The following is a 16,002-nucleotide window of genomic DNA, read 5'->3' on the forward strand; positions in this document are numbered from 1 at the left end:
TGGTGTTAGGAGGCTTCAGGGAGACCTGCTAGGCCCAAAACGAGGCATGAGAGTGAGTGGGTGGGAGGTCGTATGCATGCACGGTGGGGAATGTGTGCATACACACAGGGGTGCAGGCCCCATTGCATTATGGATGTGGGTGTGGGTGCAGGCAGGGTGCATGTGCACGCAATTTTGCCACGCATGGACAAAAAGTTTAGCCATGACTGATCTACTCTGTCCACAATCCTTAGTCACAGTAAGACCTCTGTGTATCTCTTTCCTGTACATCATCTGAACCACTGGTGGGTTTCATAATTTTTTAGAACATCTTCTGTAGGTGTGGCCTGCTTTGTGGGAGTGGCTGGCAGGCCGTGTGACTGGGTGGGAGTGGCTTGCCGGCCATGTGACTGGGTGGGCGTGGTCAACTTGTAAAATGTGGTGAAACTCACTTAACAACGCTCTTGCTTAGCAACCAAAATGTTGGCTCAGAAACTCTGGCATTTGAAGCACGCAAGTCTTAAAGCTGTCAAGTTACAAGACCCTCGCACCCCTAACCCTTTAGAAAAAAAAAACCCCAGGGGTGTTCAAACTTGACAGGTTTAAGACTTGTGGACTTCAACTCCCAGAATTCCTCCTCCAGTCATGTTGGCTCAGGAACTCGGGCATTGAAGTGTGCAATGGAGAGAAGAAAGGAGGGAAGGAAGGAGGGAAGGAAGGAGAGAAGAAAGGGAAGGAAGGAGGGAATGTAGGAGAGAAGGAAGGGGGGAAGGAAGGAGAGAAGGAGAAAAGAAAGGAGGGAAGGAAGGAAGGAGGGAAGGAGAGAAGGAGGGAAGGAGGGAGGGAAGGAAGGAGGGAGGGAAGGAAGGGGAGTAGGAGAGAAGAAACGAGGGAAGGAAAGAGGGAGGGAAGAAGGAGTAGGACCGTTGTAAGATAAGATGGATCTATGGGATGATAAAAAAGCAATCTTCAAGTATATTGTCAACAGTAGGGAAAATTGTTATAAATACATATTATTAATAACAGTTATGAGATCATATAATTGTGAATGTATATATGAAATTGATAAAATAAAATTAAAAATTTAAAAAAATTCAGAAACACAGAAATCTTAACCAGCAAATAAATAAATAAATAAATAAAATAAAATAAAATCCCAATTAAAAAAAAAGAAAAAAAAGAAGTGTGCAAGTCTTCAAGCTGTCAAGTTACAAGACCCTCGCACCCCTAACCCTTTGGAAAAGAAAACCCCAGGGGTGTTCAAACTTGACAGCTTTAAGACTTGTGAACTTCAACTCCCAGAATTCCTCCTCTCGCTCTTCATCTTGATGATGTGCAGACGGGCGGGGGGAGGGAGCTGGAACCGGTTCTAAACGGCACGGTAGATTTGTGGAACCTCTTCTATAGAAGAGCTTAGAACTGGCAGGAACCCATCCCTGATCTGAACCCTCAAGTTGTAGTTGAAGAGGACAAAATGCCTCCAGAAGTTGTGAATGCCTCAGCACTGTATTTCTGTTTCTATTTATTAAATTTATAGGCCGCCCAATCCCGAAGGACTCCGGGCGGCTTACAGAAATAAAATTTTAAGAAAAAGGTTAAAAACAGACAGAAGAAAGCAGATTAAAAGAAACGCATCATGCACCCAGTCTAAGCGGGGCTGGACCTCGCTCAAGAGGTCAACAGCCCCAGGCCTGTTGGAAGTCTTTAAGAAGATGCTGGATAGCCATTTGTCTGAAACGGTACAGGGTTTCCTGCCTAGGCAGGGGGTTGGACTAGAAGACCTCCAAGGTCCCTTCCAACTTTGCTATTGTATTATTATATACCCTCATATATTATATGACACTGGAAGTCTTTAAGAAGATGTTGGATAACCATTCGTCTGAAGTGGTGTAGGGTTTCCTGCCTAGGCAGGGGGTTGGACTAGAAGACCTCCAAGGTCCCTTCCAACTCTGCTATTGTATTATTATATACCCACATATATTATATGACACTGGAAGTCTTTAAGAAGATGTTGGATAACCATTCATCTGAAGTGCTGTAGGGTTTCCTGCCTTAGCAGGGGGTTGGACTAGAAGACCTCCAAGGTCCCTTCCAACCCTGTTATTCTATTCAATTCAATGTGTTCCTTTTTTTCCTCTTTTTTTTTGCATTTTGTTTTATTCTGTTTTCTGGAGGCAGGGAGCAGAGTCTGTTTCAGCTTGCACAATTTGCAGATGACACCGGGAGTGGGGAAAAAAGGAAGAGAATTTCTCCAACCTGTCTCTCCGGTAGCCCCCACTTCCCAGCGAGGAAATATTAGCGGAATAGCATTCCAGAATGGGGCGTCTTTTGTCCGCGGGTTCCAGACGGCGGCTGGGTCTGACGCCCCTGCAGGCAGATCCTCTTACAGCTGCGGTTGGCTGAGCCAGCATTTTTGGCTACACAAAACACACACACACAGAGCGCATTTCTCACTTCCATTCAGATGGAAAACTATCCGGAGGGTTGCAGCTGAATTCCTTGGTGTGTCGTGGTGGCCTGCTGGCAGCTGGTTCAAAGCCCTGAGCTTTTTCTCTCCCACGATGCCCTGCAGCTGTGACAGAGTGGGGGAATTCTGGGAAATGGATCCAAGGGCACTTGGTTTATGTCAACCAAGTCTTGGGGAAATTGGGCCAGAGATAACAGGTTTTTTTTTTGCTCGAAATGGGTTAGTTTTTCGTTTCTCGATGGATTGTTTTGAATACTGCAATCCAGTATTTTTCAACCCCGGGCTGTTTTAGGACGGGTGGACTTCAACACCCAGAATTCCCCTGCCAGAATGGTTTAAGCTGGGTGGACTTCCACATTTCTTAAAGCATCCTGACTGGGGAATTCTGGGAATTGAAGTCCACCCATATTAAAGCAGGCTGGCTGGGGAATGCTGGGAACAGAAGACAACCCATCTTAAAGCATCCTGGGAATTCTTGAAGTTCACCCATCTTAAAGCCTGCTGGTTGGGGGATTCTGGGAGTGGAAGTCCACCCCTCTTAAAGCATTCATGCTGGGGAATTGTGAGAGTTGAAGTTCATCTGTCTTAAAACATGCTGGCTGGGGAATTGTGGGAACGGAAGACAACCTGTTTTAAAGCATCCTGACTGGAGAATTCTGGGAATTGAAGTCCACCCATCTTAAAGCAGTCTGGCTGGGAAATTCTTGGAATGGAAGACAACCCATCTTAAAGCATCCTGGGAATTCTTGTTCACCCATCTTAAAGTCTGCTGGTTGGGGGATTCTGGGAGTGGAAGTCCACCCCTCTTAAAACATGCTGGCTGAGGGATTCTGGGAGTGGAAGTCCACCCCTCTTAAAACATGCTGGCTGGGGGATTCTGGGAGTGGAAGTCCACCCCTCTTAAAACATGCTGGCTGGGGGATTCTGGGAGTGGAAGTCCACCCCTCTTAAAGCATGCTGGCTGGGGGATTCTGGGAGTGGAAGTCCATCCCTCTTAAAGCATGCTGGCTGGGGGATTCTGGGAGTGGAAGTCCTCCCCTCTTAAAGCATGCTGGCTGGGGGATTCTGGGAATGGAAGTACATCCCTCTTAAAGCATGCTGGCTGGGGGATTCTGGGAGTGGAAGACAACCCATCTTAAAACATTCTGGGAATTCTTGTAGTTCACCCATCTTAAAACATGCTGGCTAGGGAATTCTGGGAGTTGAAGTCCATAAGTCATAAAAGGGCCCAGATTCCCCACTCCTGTGATAAAGGAAGAATGCAGAGATGCAACCCCCCCCCCATTCCCGTTCCATGACTCCGGAAATTCCTTGCATGGCCCATCCAGGCCTGGCCACATTGAATTCTAGGTAGCCATCAAAGAGGATCCTCAGTGTTCAATATGTTTTTCCCCTACCTCCACCCCCTGCCTTTCTCCAGGCTCTTGAGGAGGCCCAGAAAGCCATCCAGCAGCTCTTTGGCAAAATTAAAGACATTAAGGATAAAGCAGAAAAATCAGAGCAGATGGTGAGTGCTTTATTGTTTCTCCTTGATATTTACCGATTGATAACCTTTGGCTGCTGTATATGAATGTTGTTTGGAAAGTAAAAAGTTGAGACTGTATTTTATGCAACTGCGCTGAAAAATGTTGGAAGTTAATGCTTTTCTTCTTCTTTTTTCTCCTCGTCTCACACCTCTTTCCCCTCTTCGTCCATTTCCTTGCTATCTGATTTTTCTACTGTACTTCCACAGCATATAACTTGAGGGGAGGGAGTGGGGCTAGATGATCTCCCAAGTCCCCTTCCCTTATTTTGTGGATTGCATCTCTTGTTAGTCCTTAAAGCCATCTTTTCCATTTTGGATTTTAGGCCACCCACACTTTCCATTATTCTACTATGCCTTTTCCATTGTGGGAAAATGGGAGGTGGGGATTGTATGGAGTTAGATGAGATGTAGCCATAACAACATTCTTTCTAGAAAGCCAAGGTCATCCTTTGTCTTTGTACTTCTGCACCCAGTGGTGGGTTTCAAAATTTTTTAGAACCTCTTCTGTAGGTGTGGCCTGCTTTGTGGGAGTGGCTTGCTGGCCATGTGATTGGGTGGGAGTGGCTTGCTGGCCATGTGACTGGGTGGGAGTGGCTTGCCGGCCATGTGACTGGGTGGGCATGGCCAACTTGTAAAATGTGGTGAAACGCACTTAACAAGGCTCTTGCTTAGCAACCAAAATGTTGGCTCAGAAACTCTGGCATTTGAAGCATGCAAGTCTTAAAGCTGTCAAGTTACAAGACCCTCGCATCCCTAAGCCTTTAGAAAAGAAAAACCCAGGAGTGTTCAAACTTGACAGCTTTAAGACTTGTGGACTTCAACTCCCAGAATTCCTCCTCCAGTCCTGTTGGCTCAGGAACTCTGGCATTTGAAGCGTGCAAGTCTTAAAGCTGTCAAGTTACAAGACCCTTGCATCCCTAACCCTTTAGAAAAAAAAAACCCAGGGGAGTTCAAACTTGAAAGCTTTAAGACTTGTGGACCTTGGACTCTGATTTAATTTTGGATGCTATTTGGAACCCTGACATCTCTTTCATTTCACCAAAGCCCACAGTTCGAATGGAGGCTATTCTTATCTATTGAACCCTTTACAAAATACCCGTGCTTCCGTCTTCTGATAGGTTAAAGAGATCACCCGGGACATCAAGCAGCTGGACCACGCCAAACGCCACCTGACCACCTCCATCACGACGCTGAACCACCTCCACATGTTAGCCGGGGGAGTGGACTCCCTGGAGTAAGTTATTCCGGGATCCGTCATAACTTGGGGGGGGGCAAAGAGATTCGTCGTAAGTCGAGGACTCCCTGTATAATAATCTTGGTGCATGCACAGAAAAAAAAATTGTCCACAAGACTTTTCTGGTAGTTTTGTCCATTATCCCAGCAAAGAAAACCCCAGTTTCAACTGAATATTATATAGGTCAGTGATGGCTAACCTTTTTGGCATCAAATGCCCAAACTGGGACACAGGTGCACATGCCAGAGTGCTGGAAACCACAGCTAGCTGGCGCACGCAAATGTTTTTTGGACATTTTCAGTCTGTTTTGGGGGGCATTTTTGGACCGTTTCAGTCTGTTTTTGGGGCTGTTTTCAGGCTGTTTTTGGAGTGGTTTTGTGGGGGGGGGGTTAAAAACGGCCTGGAAAAATGGCCTGAAAAATGACCCCAAGCCAGGCCAAAAAACTAGCCTGAAACAGTCCAGAAATGCCCGTCCAAAACCAGCCTGGAAAGCAGCCCGAAAAACCACCAGTTTTTGCCCATTTTCAGGCCGTTTTTCAGCGCTCTGACGACCGTGAGAACCAGCTGGCAACGGCACGCGTGCCCATAGAGAGGGCTCTGCGGGCCATGTCTGGCACGCGTGCCATAGGATCGCCATCATGGGTACAGGTAGTCCTCGATTTACAACAGTTCATTTAGTGACCATTCATAGTTACCAGAAAACAGGGATCTGTGACCCTTACGACCTTTGCAGCGTCCCCCAAGCTCACGTGATTTACATACAGAGGCTTGACAACTGAGTCACATTTATGACTCTTGCAGTGTCCCGGAGTCACGTGATCCCCTTTTGCGACCTTCTGGCCAGCAAAGTCCATGGGGGAAGCGGGATTCACTTAACAACCGTGATACTAACTTAACAACTGCAGCGATTCTCTTAACAAACGTGGCAAGGAAAGTCGTAAAATAGGGCAAAACCGACTTAATGTAGCAACTAGTAAGGTTGTACATTTAGGCAAGAAAAAGGAAATGCACAGGTACAGTATAGGTGGTACTTTGCTCAACAGTAGTAGCTGTGAAAGGGATCTTGGAGTCCTAGTGGACAATCACTTAAATAGGAGCCAGCCGTGGGCAGCAGCTGCCAAAAAAGCCAACACAGTTCTAGGCTGCATCAACAGAGGGAGAGCATCAAGATCACGTGAAGGGTTAATACCACTTTATAAGGCCTTGGTAAGGTCACACTTGGAACACGGCATTCAGTTTTGGTCGCCACGATGTAGAAAAGATGTGGAGACTCTGGAAAGAGTGCAGAGAAGAGCAACAAAGAGGATGAGGGGACTGGAGGCTAAAACCTATGAAGAACGGTTGCAGGAACTGGGTATGTCTAGTTTAATAGAAAGAATGACTAGGGGAGACATGATAGCAGTCTTCCAATATCTCAGGGGTTGCCCCAAAGAAGAGGGAGTCAAACTATTCTTCAAGGCACCTAAGGGCAGAACAAGAAGCAATGGGTGGAAACTAATCAAGGAGAGAAGCAACTTGGAACTGAGGAGGAATTTCCTGACAGTCAGAACAATTAATCAGTGGAACAGAATTTGCCTCCAGAAGTTGTGAATGCCCCAACTCTGGAAGTCTTTAAGAAGATGCTGGATAACCATTTGTCTGAAACGGTATAGGGTTTCCTGCCTAGGCAAGGGGTTGGACTAGAAGACCTCCAAGGTCCCTTCCAACTCCGCTACTGTATTGTATTATAAGATCTAGATGACAAAGCTATTGCATTGTATTGTATTGTAACATAAATTCTGGGCTCAATTGTGGTCGTAAGTCGAGGACCGCTTGTACTTCAAAATTCTTTCTATTCCCATGTATACAGGGGGCTCCTCGACTTGCAACCTCTCAAAGCTACCAAGGCACTGAAAAAAGTGACTTGTGACCGTTTTTCACACTTACGACCATCCCCATGGTCAGAACACAAGTGGTTTAGTGATCGTGCCTCTTGTGGGGAAAATCATTGGCACCAGCCTCCCTCATGTCCCTCTCCTTCCTTTTCTGCCACCCCCAGGGCGATGACCAGGAGAAGACAGTACGGAGAGCTTGCTAACCTTTTACAAGGTGTTGTTAACGTGCTGGAGCATTTCAACAAATATATGGGGATCCCGCAGATCCGTCAGCTTTCCGAAAGGTAAGTACGGTCACCCAAGTAGAGCCAGGGGAGCAAGGTAGACTCTCGGTATGAAGCAGGGGCTGAATTTTATGGTGGGCTCCTTACTGCTCTGGGAGCTTGGTGGTTTTCCTCCTCCTCCTCCTCCTCCTCCTCCTCCTCCTCCTCCTCCTCCTCCTCCTCCTCCTCCTCCTCCTCCTCCTCCTCCTCCTCTCTTTTCAATTCACAAGCTCCACTCCTTTCCAGACTTGATGATGTTACCTAGTTGGGTCACGAAACAACCAAGCTCGGAGAGCAGCAAAAACCTCTGAGTCCTCCTCTTTCTCCTTCTCTTTTTCCTCCTCCTCCTTCTCCTCTTCCTCCTCCTCCTCCTCCTCCTCCTCCTCCTCCTCCTCCTCCTCCTCCTCCTCCTCCTCCTCCTCCTCCTCCTCTCTTTTCAATTCACAAGCTCCACTCCTTTCCAGACTTGATGATGTTACCTAGTTGGGTCATGAGACGTCTGCAAGAAAAAAAGGAAAGCTTGGGGAGCATCAAGGATCTCTCACTCCTCCTCTTTCTTCTCCTTCTCTTCCTCCTCCTCTTCCCTTTTCAATCCACAAGCTCCACTCCTTTCCAGACTTGATGATGTTACCTAGTTGGGTCACGAAACAACCAAGCTCGGAGAGCACCAAAAACCTCTGAGTACTCCTCTTTCTCCTTCTCTTTCTCTTCCTCCTCCTCTTCCTCCTCCCCTTTCATTCCACAAACTCCACTCCCTTCCAGACTTGATGACGTTACCTAGTTGGGTATTGAAATGTCTGCAAGAAAACAACCCAGCTCAGAGAGCACCAAGGACCCCACAGTCCTCCTCCCCCTCCTTTTCCTCTTTCTTTCTTTCTTTCTTTCTTTCTTTCTTTCTTTCTTTCCTTTTCTTTTCTTTTCTTCCTTCCTTCCTTCCTTCCTCCTCCTCTTTTTCCTCTTCCTCCTCCTCCCCTCCTCTTTCATTCCACAAACTCCACTCCTTTCCAGACTTGATGACGTCACCTAGTTGGGTCATGAAACATCTGGAAGTAAACCAGCACCAACAGGGGTGGGTTTCTTGCCCCGTTCCAACCGGTTCGGGGCCGGCGGCGTCCTCGTGCACGCGCGCGTACTAGCGTCTGTGCGAGGCTCCAGCTGCTCCTGGAGGATCGCGCAGGCGCTGTATGCGTCCTGCGCATGCGTGGAAGCGCAGAACTCGTCATAACCGGGTAAGGAGCGCGGGTGGGCGGGTGGGCCCTTTGCTGTTCCCGGAAGTTACTTACTTCCGGGTTCGCCGACCAACCGGTTCGCAGGGACCGCCGCGAACCAGTTGAAACCCACCCCTGAGCACCAAGGTCCCCACAGTCCTCCTCTTTAGATCTAAAGTTCTCTGCTTGAGCTTTCTTCAAACCTTCATTGAGACCTAGTATTGATATCTATAGAACGGTGACAGGGCATGGTGGTATCTGCTCATGGTTATGGTTCGGAAGGGGAATTGGAAGAAGTGATGGAGGACAGATCTACGAAGGGCCGCGTCTTTGAAGTGCTGGGGTTGTTAACCTGACTCAGGAACAGCAACTCTTAAAAAGGGAGCGGTGGTGACGGGGATCTCAAGCACGGGACCCTCCCAAGAGGATCTGGTGAACCACAAGACAATAGACCAAGATAGACCTTGGCAGCGCTGTCCCGACATGCTTTCATAAAGAGAATTATCAAAAGGGTGGAGAAAGGCAGGGAGCTATGTTAATGGTATTTAATTAACCGACTTAAATTTCAGTGGAGTTAAATTTAGCGTTCGTCTCAGCTCCAGTAATTTTTTTTTTTTAGTACAACGGGACAAAAAACAGCACCTCTTAGTCTAACAGCCAGTTTCTTTAGTTTCTTTTACCCATACAGGTAGTCCTCGACTTACGGCCATTCGTTGAGCAACCATTCGAAGTTATGATGGCGTTGAAAAAGGTGACTTCCAATTGGTTCTCACCCTTACGACCCCGGGACACTGCAACCGTGATAAATGTGAATCATGTATCAAGCACCCGAATGTAAATCCCGTGACCATGGGGATGCTGCAATGGTCATAAGTCTGAAAAATGGTCATAAGTCACTTTTTTCAGTGCTGTTGTAACTTCAAACGGCCACTAACTGAACTGTTGTGAGTCGGGGACTACCTGTGTACACCAAACTAGTGAGGTAAACAGTGGCATCCTGAGGTAAATCCAGACAGCAGGAGCATCCTGAGGTAAATTGGCACAGCAGGAGCATCCTGAGGTAAATTGGTACAGCAGGAGCGTCCTGAGGTAAATTGACACAGCAGGAGCATCCTGAGGTAAGTCAAAATAGCAAGAGCATCCTGAGGTAAACCGACACAGCAGGAGCATCCTGAGGTAAATCAAGATAGTAAGAGCATCTTGAGATAAACCACCACAACAGGAGCATACTGAGGTAAATCACAGAGCAAATAGGTGTCATACAAAAGAAAAAGGCGGGAAAAAGGGAAACACCCCCTCCACACCCAGAACAACCAATCACAGTGCAGATTGCCTCATGCAGGAGCCAGCGCTCTTCAACCAGTCAGCTATAACTGTGTGGTCTGGCTCATTGCACAACCCCACTGCTCCAGGTAGTCCTCGACTTACAACAATTTGTTTGGTGACCATTCAAAATTACAACACCGCAGAAAAAAGTGAGATGATCGTTTTTCACACGAGCATTGCAATATCTGGTTCATATTTATGACCATTGCTGTGTCCTAAGGTCGCGTGATTCCCTTTTGCGACCTTCCCACGAGCAAAATCAACGGGGAATCCAGATTCACTTAACAAACGTGTTACTAACTTAAAAACTGCAGCGATTCACTTAACAACTGGGGCAAGAAAGTTCACAAAAATGGGGAATTTGGGGCCCAAGTGTGGTCATAAGTCAAGGACTACCTTTACTAAATTTAAATATCTTTACACATAAGAAGATCTCCAAGATGGTCTTTCAACCATATGATTCTAACTAATTTGGGGTTTAATGTAAAATTTGGCATAAATGGTACTTCAGGTAGTCCTTGACTTATAACAGTTCATTTAGTGACTGTTCAAAGTAACCACAGCACTGAAAAATGTGACTTAATGACCATTGTTCACACTTATGACTGTCGTCACATCTCCGTGATCATGTGATCAAAATGCAGACGCTTGCCAACTGACTCACATTTATGACAGTTGCAGTGTCCCAGGGTCGTGGGATTCCCCTTTTTACGACCTTCTGATCAGCAAAATCAATGGAGAAGCCAGATTCTCTTCACAACCACGTTATTAACTTCACAAATGTGGCGATTCGCTTAACAACGGTGGCAAGAAAGGTCGTAAAAATAGGGCAAAACTCATTTCACCACTGTCTTGCTTAGCCACAGACATTTTGGGCTCCATTGTGGTCGTAAGTCGAGGACTGTCTTTAACTCCCAGTTTCCAAACAGGGCTCTGGTATTCTTTTAGCCAGGATTCCTGGCTTGTCAAGCACCGTCTTTTGGCTGAGGGCCATCCCCATGGTTTCTTCTGCAGCCGAAGGATGACAGGAGTTTCCATGTTCTTTCCTTGACAGGGTGAAGGCAGCCCAGAACGAGCTGGGACAACAGATCCTGGCTGATTTCGAAGAGGCCTTTCCTTCCCAAGGAACAAAGGTGTTTATTTTTATTTTTTTAAAACAAACCTTGATCTTTTCCGTTTGCAAAAGTATTGCTTAACGGCCAGAAGCCGCTTGCAAGGACGTTTGAGGCACTTCAAGGTTTAATGAATGACAAGGGCTCTCCAAATTGGCAACTTTAAAGACTGGTGGACTTCAACTCCCAGAATTCTGGGAGTTGAAGCCCACCCATTTTAAAGTGACTGAGGTTAAGAAACATAACAGTAGATTCTCCAGTGGAAAGGAGGCCTGCCAGGATCACCAAGCAGAACGAATTTGATTTACCAGATTTTTATCCCACCCATTTATTTCTGGCTCTCATGCCTGAGAGGGTACTAGAACTCACCGTCTCCTGGTGATTGGCCCAAAGTCTTCCAGGAAGCCTTTATGCCTAAGGTGGGACTAGAACTGAGCATCTCCTGACGATTGGCCCAAAATCACCCAGCCAGCTTTCTTTCCCTAAGGGAGAACTAGAACTCGCCATCTCCTAGTGTTTTTACCCGAAATCAGCCCAGATGGCTTTTGTAAAGCCTAAGGCAAGACTAGAACTCACCCATCTCCTGGTGTTCGGCCCAAAGTCACTCTGTCACTTTCATACCTAAGGCAGGACTAGAATTCACAAGTCTCCCGGTGTTTTTTTTCCAAAGTCAGCTGAACTTTCATGCCTAAGGCAGGACTAGAACTCACCGTCTCCTGGCGATTGGCCCAAAGTCTCCCAGCTGGCTTTCATGGCTAAGGCGGAACTAGGACTCACCGTCTCCTGGTGATTGGCTTAAAGTCTCCCAGCTGGGCTAAGGCAGAACTAGAACTCACCGTCTCCTGGCGATTGGCCCAAAGTCTCCCAGCTGGCTTTCATGGCTAAGGCGGAACTAGAACTCACCGTCTCCTTGTGATTGGCTTAAAGTCTCCCAGCTGGGCTAAGGCGGGACTAGAACTCACCGTCTCCTGGCGATTGGCTTAAAGTCTCCCAGCTGGGCTAAGGCAGAACTAGAACTCACCGTCTCCTGGCGATTGGCTTAAAGTCTCCCAGCTGGGCTAAGGCGGGACTAGAACTCACCGTCTCCTGGCGATTGGCTTAAAGTCTCCCAGCTGGGCTAAGGCGGGACTAGAACTCACCGTCTCCTGGCGACTGGCCCAAAGTCGCTCGGCTAGCTTTCATGCTGAAGGCAGGATTCGAACTCGGGTGGCAGCAAAAAGACCTGGCCAGCTTAATCCTCTGGGTTTTCTCCGTTCTCAGCAGAGATCGGCTGGTCCCAGCAATGTTCTCCGCGACGCCTGCTTGGTCGCCAACATCTTAGATCCCCGGATCAAGCAGGAAATCATCAAGAAGTTTATCAAGCAGCAGCTGGTGGAATATCTGGTGCTTTTCCAGGAAAACCAGGACGTGAGTGGAAAGAATCAAAACTTTCGGAATTACAGTAGTGCTTAGTTTACAACCCCTCCTTAAGTGACTGTTTGTAGTGCCAACAGCATGAAAAAAGGGACTTAACGGCCATTTTTCATGCTTACGACCATGCGGCGATCCCCATCATCACATGATCAAAATTCAGGCGCTTGAAAGCTTACTCTTTCAATGCAGCCGCGCGAGCGATATCGGGTGTACCTAGATACACCCATGTTACACCCATCCTCCGCGAGCTGCACTGGCTCCCTATTGGTCTCCGAACGCGCTTCAAGGTGCTAGTCATTACTTTTAAAGCCCTACATGGCTTAGGACCTGGCTACCTGAGAGACCGCCTCCTGCCACATCCCTCCCAACGGACCAATAAGATCTCACAGGTTGGGCCTCCTCTGGGTACCGTCGGACGGACAATGCCGGCTGGCGGCCCCTCGGGGGAGGGCCTTCTCTGTAGCTGCTCCAGCCCTGTGGAACGATCTTCCCGTAGAGATCCGGACCCTTTCCACTCTCTCGGCCTTCCGAAAAGCCACTAAAACCTGGCTGTTCCGACAGGCCTGGGGCTGCTGAACAATGTCCAGCCCCATCTAGACCAGTGTTTCCCAACCTTGGCCACTTGAAGATGTCCGGACTTCAACTCCCAGAATTCCCCAGCCAGCGAATGCTGGCTGGGGAATTCTGGGAGTTGAAGTCCGGACATCTTCAAGTGGCCAAGGTTGAGAAACACTGATCTAGACAGAATGGATGGTGTGTTATTTTTAAAAAACTATCTTTTTATTCCTGATTTTTAACTTTTTTATTTTGTCTCTGTAAGCCACCCAGAGTCCTACGCGATTTGGCGGCATACAAATTTATTAAATTTCAATTTTAATTTTACTCACATTTATTACGGTTGCAGCGTCCCGCGATCCCCTTTTGCGACCTTCTGACAAGCAACCCTTCCATAGGGAAGCCAGATTCACTTAATAACGGTGCGACTCACTTAACCGCTGTGGAGGAAAGGTTGCAGGATGGGGGCAAAGTTCACTTGATCAATGTCTCGTTTAGCGATAGAAATTTGGGGCTCAGGTGTTGGTTGTGAGTTGTGGACTACGGATAGGGCTGGGATGGTGAACCTATGGCACGCACGCCACAGGGGGCACACGTCGCCGCAGCCCAGGCTCACCGTGTATGCGCAGGCGCCTCCCGCCAGCCAGCTGGTCTTCGGGTCTCTGCTGCGCCTGTGGGGTGCCAGGGTGCATGCGCGGGGGGAACCTCACATTGCATTTTGGGGCCTCGCCAGTGGTGGGTTCCGGATCCCGTTGCAACCGGTATGGGCCCGCACATGCTTCTTACCATCCAGGGACGCCTCCGCGACGCTCCAGCTGAAGCGCTGAAGGGTTTAAAGTAAAGGAGGGCGGTGGGTGGTCCCTCCGGAGCACCGTACCGGAACGGTGCTCCGGGCAGCCTCCGGTACGCCTGTACTGGGGCGTACTGCCTGCAACCCACCAATGGGCCTCGCGCAGCGCCTGCGAGCCACGTTTTGGCTTCCAGGTTGGTGTGGGAGGCCTTCCAGTCCCAAAACAAGGCATGGGGGGAGTGCGAGAGGCCCCACCAGTGCCCCATTTTGGGCCTGGAAAGCCGCCTGTACTAAAAAATGGGTAAGGGAGGGGGGGCGGAGTGCATGTGCTGGGGGAGCGCGGGGAGGTCACCCATGCGTGCATGGAGGGTCATGCACACATGCGCGGGGGGCGGGATGCATGTGGAGGGGTTACACACGCATGAGCAGGTCACGCAGGGGGAGGCCGTGCCCACATTGCATTATGGGTGTGGGTGTGCACTCTTGCACGGGCACACCTGGGCTTTTAGTATTTGGAGACAACAAGGTGAGCTATCACTGCTATAGTGTAATGGCAGAAAGAATAACCTTAAGGAAGAGGAGGGAAAATTGCAACTAATACAATGTTCACATAAGAGAAATCTGGATCCTGGGCTGATATGTCACAACACATTAAGAGCCGAGGTGGCACAGTGGTTAGGGTGCAGTACTGAAGGCCACTACAGCTGACTGTTATCTGCAGTTCAGCGGTTCTAATCTCACCGGCTCAAGGTTGACTCAGCCTTCCATCCTTCCGAGATGGGTAAAATGAGGACCCAGACTGTGGGGGCGATATGCTGACTCTGTAAACCGCTTAGAGAGGGCTGAAAGCCCTATGAAGAGGTATATAAGTCGAACTGCTATTGCTAACACATCCCTAGTTCCCATCAATTCAAAGGGAGGTGGGAAGCGTATTAAACCTCCCAAGTTTCTGCTCAAATAGACCAGAGGTGTCGAAACATGGCAACTTTTAAAAACTTGTGGACTTCAACTCCCAGAATTCCCCAGCCAGCCATACATGGCCGAACTCTCTTGTGTTCTCCCTCAGGTGGCTTGGCTGGACAAGATTGACCGTCGTTACGCCTGGATCAAACGTCAGCTGGTAGACTATGAGGAGAAATACAGCCGGATGTTCCCGGGGGAATGGTGCATGACGGAATGTATCGCAGTGGATTTCTGTCACATTACAAGGTGGGACTCTAAAACACTGGGGGTTTCCCCCCCCCCCCTTGCTTCTAAGAATGTTTCTTCTGGGGTCCTTTTCACCCACCCCATTAAAAGTGCAAATACCACTTAATTTAAAATTTTAATTTTAAAAGCTGAATGTAATGGTTCCGAATTCCGTTTTAAAGGCTGAATAGTACAAGCTAAGCCCAAAAGGTTATTTGTGTGTGTGTGTGTGTGTGTTTCTATCTGTCCATCCATCCTTCCATTCTTCCATCCATCCATCCATCCATCTATTCCATCCCACCTCCCTCTTTCCCTCTCTCTCTCTCTCTATCTATTCATTCATTCATTCATTCATTCATTCATTCATTCATTCATTCATCCATCTATCCCCCCTCCCTATCTATCTTTCTATCTATCTATCTATCTATCTATCTATCTATCTATCTATCTATCTATCTATCTATCTCTATTCATCCATCCAACCTCCCTCCCCCCTCTCTCTCTATCCATTCATTAATCCATCCATCTATCTATCCCACCTCCATCCCTCCCTCTCTCCATCCATCCATCCATCCATCTATCTATATCTATCTATCCATTCATTTATCCATCCATCTATCTATCCCACCTCCATCCCTCCATCCCTCCATCCCTCCATCCATCCATCCATCCATCCCTATCTATCTATCTATCTATCTATCTATTCATTCATTCATTTATCCATCCATCTATCTATCCCACCTCCATCCCTCCATCCCTATCTATCTATCTATCTATCTATCTATCTATCCATCCATTCATTCATTTATCCATCCATCTATCTATCCCACCTCCCTCCCTCCCTCTCTCCATCCATCCATCCATCCATCTATATCTATCTATCCATTCGTTTATCCATCCATCTATCTATCCCACCTCCATCCATCCATCCATTCATCCCTATCTATCTATCTATCTATCTATCTATCTATCTATCTATCTATCTATCTATCTATCTATCTATCCATTCATTCATTCATTCATTTATCCATCCATCTATCTATCCCTATCTATCTATCTATCTATCTA

The 16,002-nt window shown here is 47.8% G+C and overlaps 1 protein-coding gene across 2 annotated transcripts in view; it reads left to right on the plus strand.

Moving 5' to 3' along the window:
• Positions 1-16,002, plus strand: part of VPS53 (VPS53 subunit of GARP complex) — a 64,978-nt gene that overhangs the window by 10,200 nt on the left and 38,776 nt on the right. Inside the window, exons 5-10 of one of the 2 annotated variants that reach the window (XM_087717076.1) lie at positions 3,867-3,953; positions 5,090-5,205; positions 7,244-7,363; positions 10,931-11,009; positions 12,249-12,395; positions 14,813-14,955. In XM_087717076.1, the coding sequence (XP_087573202.1) occupies positions 3,867-3,953; positions 5,090-5,205; positions 7,244-7,363; positions 10,931-11,009; positions 12,249-12,395; positions 14,813-14,955 (692 nt within the window). The remainder of the gene's footprint in view (positions 1-3,866; positions 3,954-5,089; positions 5,206-7,243; positions 7,364-10,930; positions 11,010-12,248; positions 12,396-14,812; positions 14,956-16,002) is intronic. The other variant, XM_087717077.1, reaches the window with a different exon arrangement.

Source organism: Thamnophis sirtalis, unplaced genomic scaffold, assembly GCF_051295495.1.
Source record: "Thamnophis sirtalis isolate CommonGarterSnake01/CBP01778 unplaced genomic scaffold, rThaSir2_p1.2 scaffold_6, whole genome shotgun sequence".
NCBI lineage: Eukaryota > Metazoa > Chordata > Lepidosauria > Squamata > Natricidae > Thamnophis > Thamnophis sirtalis.